Raw genomic sequence first — 20,664 nt, 5'->3', positions numbered from 1 at the left:
AGCAGTGTGTCTGTGCTTTCATTTTATCATGAGACATTCCTTATCCACTTTTGTTGGAAAATGGAAATAGGGCAAAACTCGAGGCCAATTCCTATTGACAAGAGTGGAAATCCTCAACATGCAGAAAGCATTGAAGTTAAAGTAAGTCTACCTTTAATTACACCATCCATTTTTTAACTATAGTATCCAGTGCAGAATCTGAATCTGGTATGCATAGTGTCTCCCTGTAGACAAGATTCACACTGTAGCACAAATAGATAGCTATGAAAAGAAATGCTTTTAAAGTAAGATTGGGAAGCAGGAACAAGTCCACACACAGCTGAGTACGGATGAGCCAGAATGTGCACATGCTTTATCAAATCACACTATTTTGTCTAGTGATGTGCCTCTGCAGTACACCAACTGCAGACATGAAGGCAGACATATGGCCTGCTTCGTCACTGTTGCTTTGAGCTGTACAACAACAGCGTAAAGACAAATCTACCTCCTCAAAGTTAACTCCACAGCCTACTGAGTGCAACGTATTTGTTTATCTCCTGGTAAACCACTAATATCTTAGGCATCCCATGTAGGCAGAGTATAAAGGCATTCTTAATTCACAACCTGAGCATTCAAACTGAAGTTTTACATTTTACACTGGAGCAAAATTCCTTGCACAAACCCTGAAATCATTAACACTATAATCCGAATTAATTTTTCATGTTAAATGCAACTTTGTATGTGACTGCACACTTTTGTGCCAAATTTTTATTCTAAAAATGTAGTCTCAATGAACCATTTTAATATGCCCATTTCAGTTTGTAAAGATTTTTTAAACAATGGAGCAAATTTGAGCGAATTGAATCTGTTGGCTCAAGCTTTATGACAAGCCTAGTGCCAAATCATTCCAAATATGATGCATATTGAATGGAACTACATTGTTTATCATTTTTGGCTGCTGCAGATTTTTATTAAGCTAAAATATGCCACATTAATATAATTTCCATTGGGTCTGTACATAAAATGACAATGACAAGGAGCTGCAAAGGAGGAATGAAGAATGCAGTAAAATAAAAGCAAAACACTGTGGATGCTGGAAATCTGAAATAAAAACAGAAAATGCTGGAAAAAATCAGCAGGTCTGGCAGCATCTGTGGAGAGAGAAACAGTAAATGTTTTGAGTCCGCATGACCCTTTTTCAGAGCCCGAAACGTTAACTCTGTTTCTCTCTCCACAGATGCTGCCAGACTTGCTGAGTTTTTCCAGCATTTTCTGGTTTTATTTTAAGAAGAATGCAATTGTTGCTGACTCCAGTCATGTTTGACACCAGTTTGTAATGATTCAATGTTTATTAAAATGTTTTAAACCGCAGTTAATTTTCTTTTTAATTGTTTTTTTTTAAATTACATCCAAGGATAATGCAGCTTAAATTGAATTTATACAGTCTCTGTGGGCTAAAGTTAGAACCAGTGAACAGGTCAAGATGAGCTCTACTGAACACATTGTTCACACTTTTTCATCCTACAAAGTATGTAAGCAAACAAATCTGTAGCGTTTTCCCAACTTACCATGTTTCAAAGCCTGCACAGTGAGAAGATTAAATTGTGTATCTTCCTACTCCTGGGTAAGGGGAAAGATTTGAGAATGTAAGACATGACCCTGGAGAAAGAGAGAAGCAAAGAGTTGCGTTGTGTTGCAGACTTGTGCTGTGGTTACGACTCATTGTTAAATGCACTCAACAAGAATAACTTGAATTATATAGCAAAGTAAAATGTCCCAAGGCACGTCACAAGAGAATTGTAAAACAGATACCAAGCCCCATAAGGAGATGCTAGTGTAGATGACCAAAAGCCTGGGCAAAGTGGTAAGTTCTGAACATCTTAGGAGAGAGAGGTGGGGAGATTTAGGTAGCTGAATGCACAGTCACTAACAGTGCAACAGTTATAATTGGGAACCCAAGAAGCCAGAATTAGGGACACAGTTATCTCGGAAGGGGGGGCAGCAGGAGATTAGAGAGATAGGGAGGGGGTGAAGCCACATAGGGATTTGAAAACAAGGATGAGAATTTTAAAATGGAGGTATTGCTTAACTGGGAGCCAATGTAGGTCAGTCAGCATGAGTGATGGGTGAATGAGACAGTGTGAATTAAGAAATAAGCAAATCCAAAACTCTGCTGCCTAAGGTTGTGGAGGATGGAAGACAGGAGGGTAGCCAGCAGTGTACTGGAATAATCAAGTCTAGAGGTAATAAAGGCATGAATGAGGGTTTTAGCAACAGAAGAGTTGATGCAGGAGCAGAATCTAGCTATGTTATACAGGTGGGAATAGACAGTAGCAGTGATGGCATGGATATGTGGTCAGAGGCTCATCTTGCTCAAATGTATCATGAAGATAGAAACAGTCTAATTCAGTCTCAGTTGTCAGGGAGAGGAAAGGAGTCAGTGGTTGGGGTTACAAAGTTTGTGGCAGGACTAAAGACATTGGCTTTGGTCTTCCCAATAATTGGAGGAAATTTCTGCTCATTCCAGTACTGGATGCCAGACAAGCAGTCTTGACAATTTAGAACCAGTGAAGGGGTCAAGAGAGGTCTGGTGAGGTAGAATTGGGTGTTGTCAGCATACACTCTTCTTCGTAAACTAACGTGTAGAATTTGGAAGCAGTTATATACCCTATTACCTGTGCCTGGTTATCAAAATTGTGAAGAACTTGGGTCTGCCTGTGCATAATTTTGAATCTCATAAAGTGGACAAAAAGTCATTATCCTTCAGAATCTGAGTTGAAGAAGGAGGGCAGTCAATACAAAAATTTCTCAGAATATGCGTTTATCTGAAAGGATAATCTTGACAGTGACAAGCATTCTTCAGGAAATTGTAACTCAAAAGCAATGGTTTAATGACTCGCTATCTGTCCTTCTGTCTTTCATAGTAACACCATTCAGAAGCTTGTTGTCACCTTTTGTTAATACACTTAAATTGACAAATATTAAAGTAAAATTGATTAGTGCTGTGTGTTAAATTTATCCTCAATTTTTTATTATTCACTGGATGTGGACTTCACTGGCTGGGCCAGCATTTATTGCCCATCCCTAGTTGCCTTTGAGAAGGTGGTAGTGAGCTGCCTTCTCGAACCGCTGCAGTGATTTTGTAGCAGTTTGTTACAATTGAATGGCTTGCCAGGCCATTTAACCACATTGCTGTGGGTCTGGAGTCACGTGTAGGCCAGACCAGGTAAGGATGACCAATTTCCTTCCCTAAAGGGAATTAGTGAACCAGATGAGTTTTTGCAACAATCATTTCATGGTCATCATAAGACTTTTAATTGCAGGTTTTTATTGAATTCAATGAATTCAAATTCCACCATCTGCCGTGGCGGGTTTCAAACCCAGGTCCCCAGAGCATTACCCTAGGTCTCTGGATTACTAGTTCAGCAACAATACCACTACGCCATCGCCCCCCCCCGCAAAGTAAGTATCTCACATGATACAAGATGTGGAATATTTATCCATTTAGCAAACTGATAAATGTCTATAGGACCTTGCTTGGATTGTTTTGAAAACATTAACCATTGGATAATTGAACATTGATGAAATGAGGCTATATCAACCCTGATGGAAACCCATCTTTTAGAAATTTTAATCTTCATTGCTGAAGCACAGGAAAACGTGTGAAACCAAGTATATTCAACAATGACGCAGCAGGAGGGGGGAAGACTGACTGGGATAATTTCCCAAATCCTGTATTATCCGGAAAGTAAACATCCTTATCCCTTACATCGCCCTGCAGAATAAATTTAAATCAGTGGCTTGAGGACTCTACATATAATTGTGTCCTTCATGGTAGCATGGTTCAAAAGATTGCCTTCACCTTCTGTTGATTTGTATCAAATCTCAGTAATGTTGAAAAAGCTGACCGTGAGATATCAACCTTCACTGGGCTCTGTAGATATGATTATCCTTGCCAGTATCACAGGCATATAAAGTGTAAAATAGTTTTGGAATGCATGGGAACATTCCATGGAATGACAGCATCTCTGATACGAAGCCAGCAGCTGCAATATTATGGCTCTGTATGATACCCCCCAATGCACAATTCATGCCTATCGATATTCCAATACAATTCCACCAGACTATTTTTCCCCCAAGGAAAGAAATAATGAGATAAGATGCTTTGTGGAATTAGTGGGAACATAGGAACATGAGTAGGCGATTCAGCCCCTTAAGACTGTTCCCCCATTAAGTTAGATCTGGCTGATCTGTTTCTCAACTGCATTTACATGTCTTTGATACATTCCCCTTGACATTCTCAATAAAAAATTGTTGATTGCAGTCTTGAAAAGTTCAATTAACCCAGCATCAACAGCATTTAGGGCAGACAACTCAGATTTCCACTATCCTTTGGGTGAACAAGTGTTTTCTGATTTTATTCCTGAATGTCCTACCTCTAATTTTAAGATTACGACCCCTTGTTCGGGATTTTCCTCACCAGAGGAAATAGCTTCTCTGTATCTACCTTTTTATAATTTTAAACATCCCAATTAACAAACTCCCCAATTTTCTAGAGTCAAGAGAATGCAAGACAGGTTTATTCACCTGTCTACATAACTTAACCTTTTAGGCCCTGATATCATTTTGGTGAATCTGTGCTCTATCATATCCCTCTTGAGTAGCATGCCAGAAATTGAACAAGGTTCAGCTTCTAAAGTGGATTAAGAATTGCCCACATACCCATAGGTGTAGGATAAGGTTGTCTGGCATAGCAAGGGTTAATGTGGGACTGGGAAACTGTATCGCCCACAGCGTGATGTAAAGAGACACATGACCTGAGACTAGAAAGTTTTAGACTGGACAGAGACCTGTGTAGAAGCAAGCATGGAGTTAGCTCATAGCTAGGGCTATACCCTGAATGTATGTACATAGTTATGTGTCATCAATTAATAGTTAATGTTCAACCAAACAAGACTCAGAACCTCTTCATGAGACCTACTGAACATTTAACAATAGGCAGAGTTAACATTGGCTGTGGATCTGCTCGGAGACTGATTTCCAGTAATGTCCCACAGGAATTGGGGTTAGGGCCTTTTGCTACCTTTATCGATGACCAATATGTTGGGGGAATGTCCGCAAGTTTTCAGATGGTACAAAGATTTAAGCAGATGTTAAGATTCGGGAAGAAAGGAGATCCTGACATGTTCGTGGAATGGGCCAGTATTTGGCAAATGACATTTACCTTAGCCAAGTGCATGTGGGCAGGACCAACACTAAGTATACATAAATCCTTACAGGAAACAGAACTAAAACTTCTGGAGAAAGAACAAGAAATTGGAATCATGGCTCATTACTTTTTAAAGGTTCATATCCAATATTTTGAAGCTGTAACCAAAGCAAACCGTGCTGCAATGCGCTCACAGGACTATAGAATATAAAATCAAACATACCATTTTGTCCTTGTGTAAGGCTTATTTGAAATACTGTGACAAGTTTTGGTTTCCTCACATGGTAGCCAATTTAAAATATTTCTATGCTCTTTAAAGAAGCAATAACTTGGGTGATTTAGTTAAAGTCTACAAAAGTTGTGAAGGGATGAGATAGTATTCACATTAACAAGTTATTTAAATTAGATAGGTTAGGGTGGACCTTTACAAGTTTCACATGATGTAACACGGTTATCTCTTGGTCAATTCTTCTTTTCCCAGAGAATAGTAGACCTAAGGACCAAGTTGCCAGATAATGTGTTGAATGATGATTTACTGGATACCTTCAAAAGAGAATTGCACTAGTTTTTAGTGAGGGCAAAGATCATGTTGTACATAAAGTGTCAAAATATAAGTCACAATCAATGTTGTCTTTTGGACTAGTTTCAATTGCCTGGGCTGTAAAGAAATTTTCTTGGCCTTTCAGTCTCCCAGGAATTTGTAGGGCTCCTGTGAGGTAGGGTTCATCTGAATCATGATGAATAAGGCATCATAACTTTATTGAACCGGCTAGCTGGAGCTGCAGGCCTTTTTCCCCGATATTTTTGCACCTTGACCCTTTTTGCACTATAACATCTTGCTTTACTTACATTCCTCCCAAAGTTTCATTCCCTTCCCATTTACAGACTTAAGATAGCTTTTTTTTTTGTTACTTCTATTTTATTTTTTAAATTGCTCTACCATTCACAGCCATGACTTCAGCTGCCTGGGTCCTAAACTCTGGAATTCTCTCCCTAAATCTCTCTGCCTCTTTGGAGGAAATGGGATGCGGGAAAGGCTGTTTTAGAGGGTGGGTGTGTGTTGGAGGTGGGTGAGGAGAATGTGGGGGTGAGTGTTGGAGTGTAGGTGAGGAAGTGAATGAGGCAGGTATGGGTAGGGTGATGGGGGTTTGAGAGGGTGGAGGTGAGGAGAGAGAGGGGTGGGGTGTGAATGAGGCAGTGGGGGTGTTGTTCGGGAATGCAGTTGTGTGGAGGAGAGAATGGGGGTTGAGAGCTGAATTGGGGTGAGCGATGGGACGGGAGGGGGACTTGGGAGGCAGGTATGTAGGTGAGTAAGGCAGGTGTAGATGGAGGTTGTGGTTGTGCAGGGTTCATGGGGTGTGGCTTGTGTGATGGGAGTGAAAGGGTTGTTGGGAAGGGGAATTTGAGTTGTGGGGGTGAAGTTTGGGTGAGGGGGATAGCGTAGGGATTTGAGAGTTGGGGTCAGTGAAGGGGCTGTGAAGCATGGGGGTTGTGGTTGTGTTTGAAAATATAGATGGTTGGGGGTGAGTGCGTGGATGAGATGGAGGCGTGGGGGTGTGTGGATGGAACTTGTGACAGCAGGGTTAGTATCTGGTAAGGTGGAGGTGAATGGGAGGGCAGAGTGTAGTATGGGGGTGTGTAGGTGGTTGTGAGGGACTGAGGGTATGGGAGGTGTAAGTTGGTTGGGGTGTGAGGGGTGGGGCCTGATGGGTGGTGTAGGTGGGTGGAGGTGTGAGGAGGAGAGGGTATGAAGGTTGTAGGTGGCTGGAGGTGAGTGGGGGTGGGATTGAATGGGGGATGTAGGTGGGTGGGGTCGTGTGAGGGGAATGGGGGTGAATGGGCAGTGTAACTGGGTGGGTGAATGTGGGGTGTGGGGGTACGTCGGGTGAATGTGGAGAGTGGGGGTTGGCGGTGTGGGGAATGTGGTGGGGTGTGGGGTCAATGTGGGTCTTAGGGGGTTGTGTGGTGAATGTGGGGTGTGAGATGAATGTGGGGCATGGGCTGATTGCAGTGGGTGTGGGGTGAGTGTGAGGGTGTATGTGGGGGATGGATGTGGGGATGTCGGGTGAATGTTGGGTGTCATAGAGGTCTACAGCACGCAAAAAGGCCCTTTGGCCCATCGAGTCTGCATCGGTCAAACAAGAACCTAACTATTCCCATCCCATTTTCCAGCACTAGGCCCATAGCCTTGTATGCCATGGCATCACAAGTGCACATCCAAATACTTCTTAAATGTTATGAGGGTTTCTGCCTCTACCACCCTTTCAGGCAGTGAGTTCCAGATTCCCATCACCCTCTGGGTGAAAAAATTCTTCCTCAAATCCCCTCTAAACCTCCTGCCCCTTACCTTAAATCTATGCCCCCCTGGTTATTGATCCCTTCACCAAGGGGAAAAGTTCCTTCCTGTCTACCCTTTCTATGCCCCTCAATTTTATACACCTCAATTTCCTCTGCTCCAGGGAAAATAACCCATCTATCCAATATCTTCTCATAACTAAAACTCTCCAGCCCAGGCAACATCCTGGTAAATCTCCTCTGCACTCTCTCTAGTGCAATCACATCCTTCCTATAATGCAGATTCCAGAACTGCATGCAATACTCTAGCTGTGGCCTAACCAGCGTTTTATACAGTTCCAGCATATCCTCCCTGCAAGTATCCCATATGCCACCTTAACCACCTTATTTACCTGTCCCGCTACCTTAAGGGACCGCTGGACATGCACACCAAGGCCCCTCTGATCCTCGGTACATCCCAGGGACCTACCATTCATCGTGTATTCCCGTGCCTTGTTTGTCCTGCCCAAGTGCCTCACACTTATCCAGATTAAATTCCATTTGCCACTGATCAGTCCATCTGACCAGCCTGTCTAAATCCTCCTATAATCTAAGGCTATCCTCCTCACTATTTACCACCCCACCAATTTTCATGTCATCCACGACCTTACTGATCAACCCTCCTACATTCAAGTCTAAATCGTTTACACATACCACAAACAGCAAGGGACCCAACGCCAATCCCTGTGGAACCCCACTGGACACAGGCATCCAGTCACAGAAACACCCCACGACCATCACCCTCTGCTTCCTGCCACTCAGCCAGTTCTGGATCCAATTTGCCAAATTGTCTTGGATCCCATGGGCTCTTAACTTCGTTATCAGTCTCCCATGCAGGACCTTATCAAAAGCCTTGCTGAAGTCCAAGTAGACCACATCAAATGCTCCTACACACCTGGTCACTTCTTCGAAAAATTCAATCAAATTGGTCAGACATGACCTCCCCTTAAAACCATGCTGACTGTCCTTGATTAATCCCTGCCTCTCCAAGTGTAAATTAATTCTGTCCCTCAGAATTGCTTCCAATAGTTTCCCCACCACTGAGGTTAGACTGACTGGCCTGTAGTTCCCTGGTTTATCCCTTCCTCCCTTCTTGAATAATGGTACCACATTGGCTGTGCCAGAGGAGTATTGAAAATTATTGCTAGGGTGAATGTGGGGTGTGAGGGGGTGGGATCAATATGGGTGGTGGGGTAAATGTGGGAGTGTGAGGGTGTTGGGGGTGGGTGGATGGGGTGTGTGAGGGGTGAGTGGGGTGTGAGGGGGATGGGGGTGTGGGGTGTAGCTAGGGTAGGGTGAATAGGTGTTGTAGGTGGGAGGATGGGGTGCATGGGGGGTTGTAGGTGTGTTTGGGTGTGAGAGGGGGTGTAGGTGAGTGAGGAAGGGATGGGGTATGTGGTATGTGGATGTGGGTAAATGGGAAGTGTTGGTGGGAGAAAAGCGAGTGGGGGGGTGTGAGTGAGGAGGATGGGGTGCACGGGGGTGTGGGTGTGAGGGAGTGAGGTAAATGGATGGGGTTAGGTCTGTACATGGAGGTGGGATTGTCCACATTCCAGAACTGGGAGGAATCCGGGATTTACAGGGTTAAAATCCTGCCCCCCCCCCCCCCCCTGGCCCCGCCCCCTCTGCTCCTTCGGCATTTTCCGCCGCTGACGGAAATGACCGAACCGTCTCGCCTCGCTCGCTGCCGCACCGGCTCCTCTTTGCGGAGATTCACCGCCTGGGAGCCTGAAGGGAAAATAATCGGGTTTTTTTTTTCTTCTTTCTCTCCCATCCTCCTCCCCATCCCTTCCTCTTCCCTCCCCCTCCACCCCCCTCCCGTGTATTTTAAAGAAGTGAAAGTTGTTGTGCTGAGGGGTATTTGCTGGAATCTCTCCCGATGCAGGCCATCAAGTGTGTGGTTGTTGGGGACGGGTAAGTCCGTTCATCTCAATGAAGAGAGAGGGGAAAATTACAAAAGGTGTGGGGGAAATTAAAATATCTGTAAACCCTGGGCCATGTCTGGGAATAATAAAAAAACTGATTTTTTTTGTATTTTTTAATCTAAATTACGTTGCAGCAGAAACCTTTTGTTGTATTTAGGGGTTTTTTTTGCATCCGTGGGATTGAATAGGCGAAGCTTTGATTTTTTTTTTGCAACCTATTTGGATTTTTTTTTTAATTAAATAGGTCTCATTTTCATTCCCCCACCCCCTCGCATTGAGTTTCCGAGATTGCTCCCTGGTTGTGTTGGTGGAGGAACAATCGAGTGAATCAGATACTTGCAGCAGCCCCAGCCCCAGCCAGGCGTGGAGCATTTGCTTTCATAGCGACAATTCCAGGCTTCCTCCCACCCCCATACTCCCCAGCATTTCTCTTTTAAACTGCTCGTTATTTATTTCTTTTTCCACATCATTTTTTTTTAAAAAAAGAAAAAAAGCCTCGTCATTTGTGAGAGCTGGGATCAAAATGAAGTGGAGAGCTGGAAGGGTGTGTGTGAAAGGGATTAGCACAAAGTTTTTATTGTCAACTGGGGGAGAAAAAAAATCCCACCCTTTTCGCCCACACAATCGACAACTGAGATGTGTGTAAGTGTCCACTTTGTTGGGTGTAATGGAAGCACAATGGCTGGTATCTGCTGATATGTATGGCATGGTTCACAGAACCCTCCATAGAGTCAATAATTAGCTACAGTCGTGCTACAAGATGGCTGGTAAGGTGGACAGTGGCTCAACTCTTGCTATGCACTCTATTGAAAAACCAGCTTACCTGGCCTAGAGGATGGGTATTCCTCGATTTATAATTTTGAGTTGGCCAATTTGGTTATCATAGCCCTGTCTGTGGAATCAGGTTGTATATTCTCATAAATTGGCTGATGTGAATATGTGCCAGTATGCAGAGCCTTGATACACACTGCTATCTGGTACTTGGATGGCAGTTGGGGTGGTGTAGTTCCTCTAAGCACAGCATGGATATTTTATAAGATGGTAGCTTAGGAGGTGATGGTAAACTCTGCAAAACCTGGGTAACGTCGTTTTTAAAAAATTGTTTAAGTAAATCTCCAGCTTATAGTATGCATTTGTAAAGTAATGGATCTCTTGTAAATATTTTACAGCTGAAAGATTTAAAATTCTGTATACATATATTCAGATTTATTGTCTCATTTACTTTTCCCTTCCTTGAACCAAATATTAATTTCATGGATTGGATAACTGCCATGCTGATCTTGTCACAAAGCCATCAAGTGGAACAGTTCATGTGTAGGAAAGGGAACACGAATTTATTCCATCATCACATGTGTTTAGTTTGCAATTAATTAAATTACTTTATGGAAACCTTTTGTTATGTAGGTAAATGCAGCAGTCATTTAGTGTACAAGAAGTTACCATCAGCCGTGGGATAAACGGCCAGTTAAATTTTTATGTATTGGTTGAGAAAGGATGCTGCTCATTTCTGAATAGTGACATGGGATCTTTGCATCCACCTGAAGCACCAAAAAAGGGAGACGGTGTGCTACCAACCAAACCATGCTGCAGCGGTAAAAGCCAATGTGAAGAGCTGGGGATGGGGGAGTGCAGAAAGGGAATGTGAGATTAATGGCAGAGAGACAAATGACATAACTATGATTGTGAGCAACATGTCTCCCTCATTCCTGTATCCCCAGTGCTCTCCAGTAGTTATGCCTTTGCCCACTGATACAGAATTTTGGCAATGAAATTGAGAGTGTAGCTGCAACCATTGAACATTTGCAGCTGGAGGTCTGGGTTATAGTGAAAGCTTTTAGTAATCCAAAAGCTATTAGAATTTTAAATGCGTGGTGCTGAGTTGGATTTTTGCTTTAAAAGAGAGTGCCTAAATTGTGGGCGATGTCTTATGCTAATGAAAACGGGTCATTTTCTTTCTTCTTTCTGCGTTTGGGAAGTTATTTGATGCTTTTGGTTGACCCAGAGAATTAAATTTGTAGTATGGAGGATAGGGCATGTCTTGGTTTAGTTTGAGCTCTAATCAATTAAAATTCAAATAATCCAGGGTTAGAGACACTGGTGTACAGCAGCCATAAATCCTAGCTCTAACAAACAGTAGTATTAAAACTATACTTGGGTTAGGTTCACTGATTTATGTTAGGGTAATTGGCTCGCAACTGATACAATGTTTGTACTCCCACAAGGTTGTCCCCAACCAAGCAGTCACAGGTCCATTATGTTAATCAGGTCAGTAATTGTGAGGAGGGAGTGACAAACTTAAGTTTGCTTGTTTTATGTTATGAAAATACTGAAATGTCCAGATGTTAATTTTTCCAAAAGTTGTGTAAATAGCGGTTTACCCATGCCTGCCAAATGTAAACATGAAGTGATATCTGGCACCATCCAGTCATAAGATGTTTTCAGCTGCTATCGCAACTGGTCCTACAGCGGGTTCTACCACTTTGGCTACAGTCTGTGGTGTAACTTTGGAACCCAAATTACCCATGAATCTTTCAACAGCAGCACTCTTTGCCAAGTCATAGTTAATGAGATGCCACTGCACGTTAGCACATTTGCAGGATTTTACCCGTGACCCTCATGCAAGTTAGCCAATCTCAGCCAAGTAAAGAGGAGACTGGATGGGTGAGTCACTCAGTCACATCCATAGCTGCCACCACCTGGCTCCAAAACCGCATCAGTGGAGCAGGTCATTCTAGTGCAGTTGTGTGTGGATCAAGCCAGTAGTAAAGAAGTTAACAACAAATACTATCCAGGTGTGGTATCAGAATGTCTAGAAGTTGGAAATATGAGTGGCTTCAACCTGGAGCGTTTTCATTCATTAGATTATTCATACCAATTAACATATTTGTTAATGTTATCAAGGGTTTTGGATAATCTGATTTTTAACATCCAAATACAATTAAATAAAATGAGCCTTTAGTAGACTACATGCAGTGAACTTCATTTGCAACCCAAGAAGCATTATTTGCATTCTTGGAATATGATAGAGTTTTGCATTCTTGGAATATGATAGAGATTTGTAATGCATTCCAGATCTCTCTATTTCCTCCTTACTGTATGGGTAAATAACCTGTAATAAAAATTTGGAATTAAAAGCTAGTCTTAGTTTCATGGTCACCATTACTATCATTGATTGTTGTAAAAACCCATCTGGTTCACTAATGCCCTGTAGGGAAGAAAATCTGCCGTCCTTACCTGATCTGGCTTACATATGACTCCAGACCCACAGCAATGTGGTTGACTCTTAATTGCTGTCAAGGACAATTAGGGATGGGCAACAAATACTGGCTTTGCCAACGATACTCAAATCCCATGAAAGAATAATATTTAAAAATGTATATGTTCTGCAGTTTATAAAATGGTATTCTCTATATTTGCTAATATGGTATACTTTGTATAGCATGTATACCATATACTCAGCTGAGATGCTGAGTTGTTATGCTATTTTCTGTTGTCCCTATGTCACTATGAATGCCTGCTAGGGAATGATTCTTCTGAAATGAGGTTTGTGTCTCTTACAACCTACTACAGTAGCAGTATTGTGCACTATGTGAAAACTGACTAGTAATTAAATTCTATGAGGATAAAACAGCCCTATCTGGTGCACATCTATAACAAGCCAAGGTATAAACATGATCTGTTCTGCTGCCAATTGCACGTTGATGAATCAAAGTCCTCTGTGTCCTGACAATTAACAGATATTTGGAAAAGGCCTCATGATGCCAGAGCACCAACTAGCAGCTTTAATGAGCTAAAAGGAATAACTACAAATGCTGGAATTCTGAAATAAAAACAGAAAATGTGTATAGCAGATTTGTCAGTATTTGAAATGACAAAGACAAGGTAATGTTTTGGGTGTAGAACCTTCAGTAGAATTCAACTTCTGAATTGCTTCGTACCTTTTGACATAAAACACCCATATAAATACATGTGTTACTCTTCTTTTGGTGTTGGTAGTGTTTGTATGCAGATAGTTCCCAGGATCGTACTTGCTCAGCCAGCGGCAACTTCAACAGGCACCTGCTGGTTTTGCTAAATCTGGGAAGTGGAAGACCAGCTTGTTACTGGATCTTCCTAATAGCTGGATTTATCTTGGGCTGGTTAATGAAGGTGTTGCTGTTGCCTTAGTGAGTCCTGTGCTTTGGGAACCAACGCAAGCACCCTATTGATACCAGTTATGAAAGGTGGTAAGAATAAAGGTAGCGGACTGCATCAGCCATGATTTTATAACTGAGATGGGTTTCAGTGGTACTACGTTACCGTGCTAGTTATGAATTCTACTGAAATGATTCAAGGTAATGTTGTAAAATATTGTCAGATGTATGTCACCGCTGCTGCTGCTGCTAGAGAATTGCCAAATGTGCTGTTGCATCTTCAGAAAGGACAGCAGAAATTTTTGACCAAACTCTCCCAAGTTGTACTATATACCAGACAAGTCTTGAACTGATGGGATGGAATTGATCCTTCAGTGATTCATCTCTGCAACTGCAGGAAAGAATAGCAACTGTTGGACTCCCTCCTTTTGCTTTTGCTCATGGTTGCAGGGACCTGGACAGAGGCTGTAATGTCTGCTAAATTGAATTTTATTTCCATTTTGCTTACTTTCTCTTTAAAGTATTGTTTAAAAACTGAGCTGGAGTACAGTTTCTAGACTATTTAATAAAAGGCCATTTCATAACCATCTTTTCCATTCTTCTTACCACGTTGCCATCCTTCATGAATGACTTGTTAACCTCAATCTACATATACTCTTTACAATCTTCCAACCATTGCTTGCTTGTTTTATTCTTTACAAAACCATCTGTCTGAGTGTGCTGCACTTTTACCATATTTCCTGCTTCAGCCAGGAGAGCGGAACGGGCGCTGTCAAGTTAGTGATCACTCACCCAAGTCTGTGAGGCAGGGCAACACATTACTAGGAGAACTGTTCTCTACATGGTTTGTAAAATGTCACTGCTTTATACATATTTGTGGAACCACTGTTCCATCATTTTACCATAAGGTGGTGCATGGATCCAAGTTTTATCATGTCAATGGCTGAACGTGCTTTGGAAAATGATTACCTTTCAAAATGCAGTGACTACTGTTTGGGTAAATGTTGCAGTAGTTCTACATCCAAGCATCAACAGATCAAGTGGCCAGTTAATCTGTTGTGTTGGTTGAAAGAGGACTATTGGCTAGAATGCAGGGGAAACTCCCTGCTCTTCTTTAATATTGCCAGCGCTGTTTAAAGTCCACTTGAACTAAATTGGCATGCTTTGTGTACTTATGACTAACCTCTGTGGGGTTGGCCATTGGTGAGTTGGAAGACATGCTGTTTTATAAAAATGTGTGAAGGGAAGGGGAAATTTTATTACAAGACAGTTTGATATGTGAAGTTCATACCATATCAATTTCTTTTGAAATCCATGTAATGGGGTAAATAAAATAAATTTAATTGGTTTCTTTTTTATATCTATAATATTAACAGCATTGAGGTTTAATTTGTGTTGGAAGAAAAAAGACGAGGTCGTTGTCTATACTGTGGTAGTTGATTTTGGTGTGGTGGCTGTAAGGATTCTACTACTGGCCTCTGTATTCCCAGTTAGAGAGGGGCAAAATCAGCCAGGATTTGCACTCCTTATCAGTTACCAATGACCCGTGCACAGTTGTCAGGTGAGAAAAGATTGAACACAATATTGATATCCAGCCTCATTGACTGCTCTGCCAACGCTGCGTGTCTAGGCTTGTGTGCGAAGAATGGTCACTTGGGTGAAGCACTGGGCTGCCAGTACCTGTAAAGCCATTTTCCAAAACAAATCAGTGCCTTTAGAAGACAAAAGAGGAAAAAATTTACTCTAAAATCTTAAAATTTTAATTGATTTTATGTCAAAATATTAGCTCACATTCTTTAAAATTGCTTTGTTGGGAGGGGAATATTCAGCGTGCATTCTCATCTATTTTCTTTTTTTTGAACATGATAAGGTGGGTGTGTGTGCTGTCATGGTATGTGAGCTACCAAGATGACAAATTGGGTATCCAAGAAAAGCTTTGTTATCAAATGCTGCATTCAGCTGAGCTCTTTTTGCTGGTGAATTGCATTTTGGATTTCTGTGTGTGCGTATGTTTCCTCTCCGTTAATCATTACATCATCACTAACCAATGAGGAGTGTCTTGAGAAGTGTAAGATAGTGAGCTCTGCTTGGAATGTGCTGTCTCAACTAACAGATGATGCAGCTTTCTGACAAAGAATTAGGGCTTTTGGTTACTTAGCAACATTAATTGTTTGGTTTGCACCTTGGGAGCATGTGGGGGTTTAATTCTAATGTGATGGGCAGGTTATTTAAAATACTGCAGCTCAGTTCTTTGTAAAAATGTTTTAATGTTAAATATATATTATGTAGCACTGCAGAATTAATTAATTAATGGTATTTGGCAAAAGATTGATAAGTCTTGATAACAGGATATTAAAATAACAACAGGATCATTTTGGCCATAATCATTTTGATATAATAGGAATTTAATGAATTGCATTTTTTTGTATTGAGTATTTGACAAACAAAAAGGTTTACCAAGTATTTTTTATAAAGACTGCTTTCAGCAACAACAAACTTCTTTCTGTCATCCGAGCCTCTTCATCCCCACCCATAAATTTTGTGTTACAAAAATGGAATAGGGATGTGATGTGAGCAATTCCCTGTTTTAGATAAATAACTCAAAACATTTGAGTATTATATGTACCACTCCCTGGCTTTTTTGAAATTCAGTCTGTTTCGAGCTCTGTTAGCATATGTATTTCATGAAGCTAACTGTATTGTTTTAATACCTTCAAACACTATCACATTCTGATGAATATGTGACATCTCTTCTCAGAAAGTACATTCCATATAGAATTCTGTATAGAAATTCTGTATAGAAATTGCTGCTGGTTTGCTTTGTTTCATAGGTTATAAGCAGATCTAGTCTCTGACGGACACATTCTCTATTTAGCTAGTGGGATTCTGCATTTTTTAAATTCTAGTGTTTGTGGATTGTGTTCTGTGAATCCATCAGTTTACACTTGGGCAATTGTTTTATAGTGACTGAATAAATGCAATTTCATTGTTGTCCTAGGCCATTTTCCCTATCACGCATTTTGAAAGGTGTATTTGAGATTCCTATCCATTTTTTTCTCAGTGAAACCACAAATAGTAGGCCTTGGTTGTGAGGAATTTCTCCTTTGCTACATGGTAATTCCACTATCAGCTTGCTTGAAATTTGTGTTTGGAACTGGGCTGACTCATCAGTCCTTGGACCTGGACAAAGCATGAGGTGGTACCCTGCCTCTGGAAGCAAGGTGCCAGTCAGGCGACAAGTAAGTGACTGCGACCAGCACTGTTTGCCATTCAGTCCACCATTTTATGCTGGCAATAATATAGCCAGAATGATCAGTCACAAGCAAGCTGTCATAGTGACTGTGTGCAGGTGTATTATCACATGCATGCACCATTTCAATGTTGCCAGTGCTGTCAACATAAACAAGGTAGGAAAGCCATGATGGTGGAGACAATATTTTTGTCAAATGTGAGATTTAAGTACTGACCAAAGCAGTGATTGGAATACTGTCCTTTAACCTCTATAACTCGGGTCTGAAACCAGCCCAAGTGGATGAAATGAAGGTGGTCTTCGATTGATTGATTAAGTTTAGACTGTCTCAATCCAGTTCTCACTAGTTATTAATTTAAAGCATTACACTGTCCAAAAATGAGCACTAATTCTATTAATTTGATAGTGTCACTCTAAACCTTAAAGATGAGGAGTGTGGGAACCAGAAATATGACAGTGGGGGGAGAGGAAAGTTGAATTCTCTAAGATTAATGGGCGGAATTGCCCCAGATTTGCACTAAATGCGGTAACGGGCAGGTAAAATGACGTTTTACCCACTGGCTGCGATGGCGGGTTTTCGCGCCATATTGTCCCAAACCTGCCACATTATTTACGCATTCCCAGGAAACACGCTATTTCCATGGCAGGCAGGCTCTTATTTGCACACCACACCATCACCTCGCCACTTCGTCACACAAGGAACCACGTTTAAAGTACAGCAGCGCTCAGTGCTTCCAGCCCAGGACTGCAGCAAAGAAAACTGCAGCCCTCAAGTGCCCTGCGGATGCCGTGGAGGCTCACTGTGATGTCCTCTACCGCCGCTTTGGCTGCAGGATGGTCGGCAACATTACCATTACAGCTTGGTACGCGAAGGCAGTGGTAATCAGTGCCAATGCTGTACAGAAGAGGTTGGCCATCCAATACAGATAGAGGATGAATGATCTCATCTGTGCATCCAGGGTATGGCAACCATCTCTACGCTGTAAACTCTCGCACTCAAGCCCATCACACATTCACTGGCATCTCACTGCCTGCTCAAGGGACATCACCCATTCTCACACATATACCCTCACATGTCCATCTGGCCTCATCTCCTCTGGAAACTGCCTCCTCAGGCATCACCATCTTGAGGCCACTTGCACAGATCAACATGTGCCCCCACACACACCCTGGGTTACTCTCCTTCTCCAGTATAGTCCTCGTCCTGCAGCCTTTTCCCTTGCCTGAGGCCACTTCTACCCCTTTGCCAAGCAAGACCTTGCCCTGCAGCCATTGAAAAGCCACCCACATATGACTGATCTGGTAGGTGGAGACCTGCCATGAGCCCCCCAAGAAGTGATGTGCTGTGTGTGAAGCCTGGTGCTGATGGCTGCAAGTGCTGACTGAAGCAAGGTAGGCAAACAAACCTTGAAGTCCCAAGTGAAGTGCAGCCTGCCAAGTGCACATCGCTTCTGTGCTGTTGTGAAACATGGTGGTGGGTGGTGGGGGAAATGAGCCCGGTGGGCTGGCCTTATGATAGGCTAATGTATTACAATGAAGTTCCCGACGTCCGATGGCGGAGAATGGGGTTTGCCATCGGCGGGCTGAGTGGATGATTGCGAACTGGTTTCATGCCGTCGTGAAACCAATGGTACCATATTGTCCGCTCGCCACCGAACACACCTGACACCGGCAGGCACGTGAAATCGTAGCCAATGTATCAGAAGACTGTAGAGGAACTTGATATTTCATTTATTCTGTGCTGTTACTGAACATGTTTGAGTATTGACCCTCGGCAGCCATTGTTAATACTGTCTGTAACTTTTATGAAGAGAAATGCACTCATACATATAAATTATGTAGTATATCACAAGATCTGAGCATTCTGCTATATTGCTCTCTCTGCTGGGTAGCTGAATGAAGCTAGTTCAATAATGGCTGCCTTCAGCTGAACATGTTAGTCTTAGTGCAATACACCACAGAAAGACAGGGCTAGGATGGAATTTTCTTCTACATTTTATTTGAGAAATTAAGGGCTGAAGAACATTGTAACATGTTTTTGGAACTAAGTTGATTTTGAGGAGGTTTAAGCAATTTGAAAGATTGCTTCGTGTGCACATTGTGTTCAGGTACACAGTAAGTCAGCATGATATTTAATTGAAAAAAATGGCACTGAAGACATGTTTGGGGAAATTCAACCCTAACAAAGAGGACTGGTGAAATTATGAGCATTTGTTTGAAAGCAAATAAAATGGCAGATGAGGATAAAGTAAACATTTGCTCCACCATGATGGGGCCAGATGCTTTTAAGGTGGTGTCTAACCAACTTTGCCTGCAAGACCCCAGTACAATGGAGTATTTTGAAATTAATAAAATTCTGGACTCATATTACGGCACGGCTAAGAATGAGATTGCACCATATCACCCAGCATCGAATGGTAGTGCAGAAAGAAATGTACAGATTGTGAAGAGATCTTTTCAGAAATATTTGCTAGCTGGAAAGCTAGACTGTAATTTTCATGTTTCCCTTCGACACAGGCTAGACGATTTTCTGTTCTCTTATAGAACAACCCAACAGTCTACAACAGGTTGCTCACCTTACGAGTTAGTGTTTAAACACACTCCTAGGCCAAGGTTTAGTTTGCTTAAGCCTGACGTCAATAGCAGAGTAAGGGAAAGCAAGACAAAGTGAAGATGAATCATGATACACCAGGAATGAAACTTGGAGAGTTCAGTGCTGGTCAAAAGATCATGGTGATATCACCTACTGAAGTGATGAGGAGAAGCATGAAATTGGAGTTGTTGTATAGACTAGGTGCATTCGCATTTCCAGTGAAGATTGGAGAGAGACTCTGTCATGTAGATCATTTGCTTGAAAGAAGAAATGTGATAAAGGGAGAACAGATGAACCCTCCTTATTCTAAATTCCTTCTACAGCCCAAAGTGAAATTCGGAAAGAAAGTTAAAGCCAAAAGGAAACTGGGAGTTTGCCAGTATTACAGAGGAAAGTGAGTCAAGGTCTTTGAGACAAACCAAAGTCACAGTCCCAACCCTTAAGTGGAGTTGATAGTCAAAGTTCAGATTTGACACAGAGATGTTGAGAGAGCAGAGTCAAGCTAATGGAAATAGAAAGAGATACTCAAGACAGAAAGAGAAAGAAGCCAGATAGGTTAATTGAAAGGATGTAGGAAGAAAGAAATTATATTTTTGTTAGACACATACTGGTGTTAAGGAAAAACATTTTTATTTGCGTGTAGATTACTCTGGTAATTTTGGTCAAATGTTTTGGCTGTGATGACAGTAGAAACAATTCAGCAAACCAACCTGTTAAATTACAAGTATTGTTGATGTATTGTCTAGTTATATTATATCTAAAATTATACACATGTACCATTTTACATTTTAATATACAAGTTTTTTTTTAAGTGGGGAGAGTGTGTAGTATATTGCAAGATCTGAGCATTTTGTTCTATTGCCCTCTCTGCTGCCCTCCCTATTGGGGAGGTGTAAACAAAATTAGTACAATAATTGCTGCCTGCAGCTGAGCATGTGTTAGTCTTAGTGCAGTAGACAACAAATATAATGTTTTTCGGTTAGATAGCTTGATTTTAGTGTCTGATCATTGACAGGCCATCCATCTAGTCTACCTGGCATGGTTGTAAAGTAAATCAGGTCAGTATTCCACTCTCCACAGCTCTACCACTATAGCCAGTGACCATTTTCTCATTTTTAAATTAAATAAAAACACCCAACAGTTCTAATTTAAGGTGGAAAAATATCTGGTTCAATACCCAGTGAAATTTGTTTCAAATGTCATTAAATTCTTATTAACAAATAGCTACCCAGCTCCCACAT

The 20,664-nt window shown here is 41.7% G+C and overlaps 1 protein-coding gene across 2 annotated transcripts in view; it reads left to right on the top strand.

The window, feature by feature from the left end:
* The window catches only part of rac3a (Rac family small GTPase 3a), a 46,502-nt gene continuing 25,838 nt past the window's right edge, over window positions 1–20,664 (top strand). Inside the window, exon 1 of one of the 2 annotated variants that reach the window (XM_078570992.1) lies at window positions 1–141. In XM_078570992.1, coding sequence (XP_078427118.1) covers window positions 119–141 — 23 coding nt within the window. In that variant the 5' untranslated portion in view covers window positions 1–118. Of the gene's footprint in view, window positions 142–9,258; window positions 9,437–20,664 lie in introns of those variants that run through there. The other variant, XM_078570991.1, reaches the window with a different exon arrangement.

This window comes from Cetorhinus maximus, chromosome 24, assembly GCF_964194155.1.
Source record: "Cetorhinus maximus chromosome 24, sCetMax3.hap1.1, whole genome shotgun sequence".
NCBI lineage: Eukaryota > Metazoa > Chordata > Chondrichthyes > Lamniformes > Cetorhinidae > Cetorhinus > Cetorhinus maximus.
Note: the sequence above shows the minus strand (reverse complement) of the source record. Positions and strands in the feature narration are given on the sequence as shown.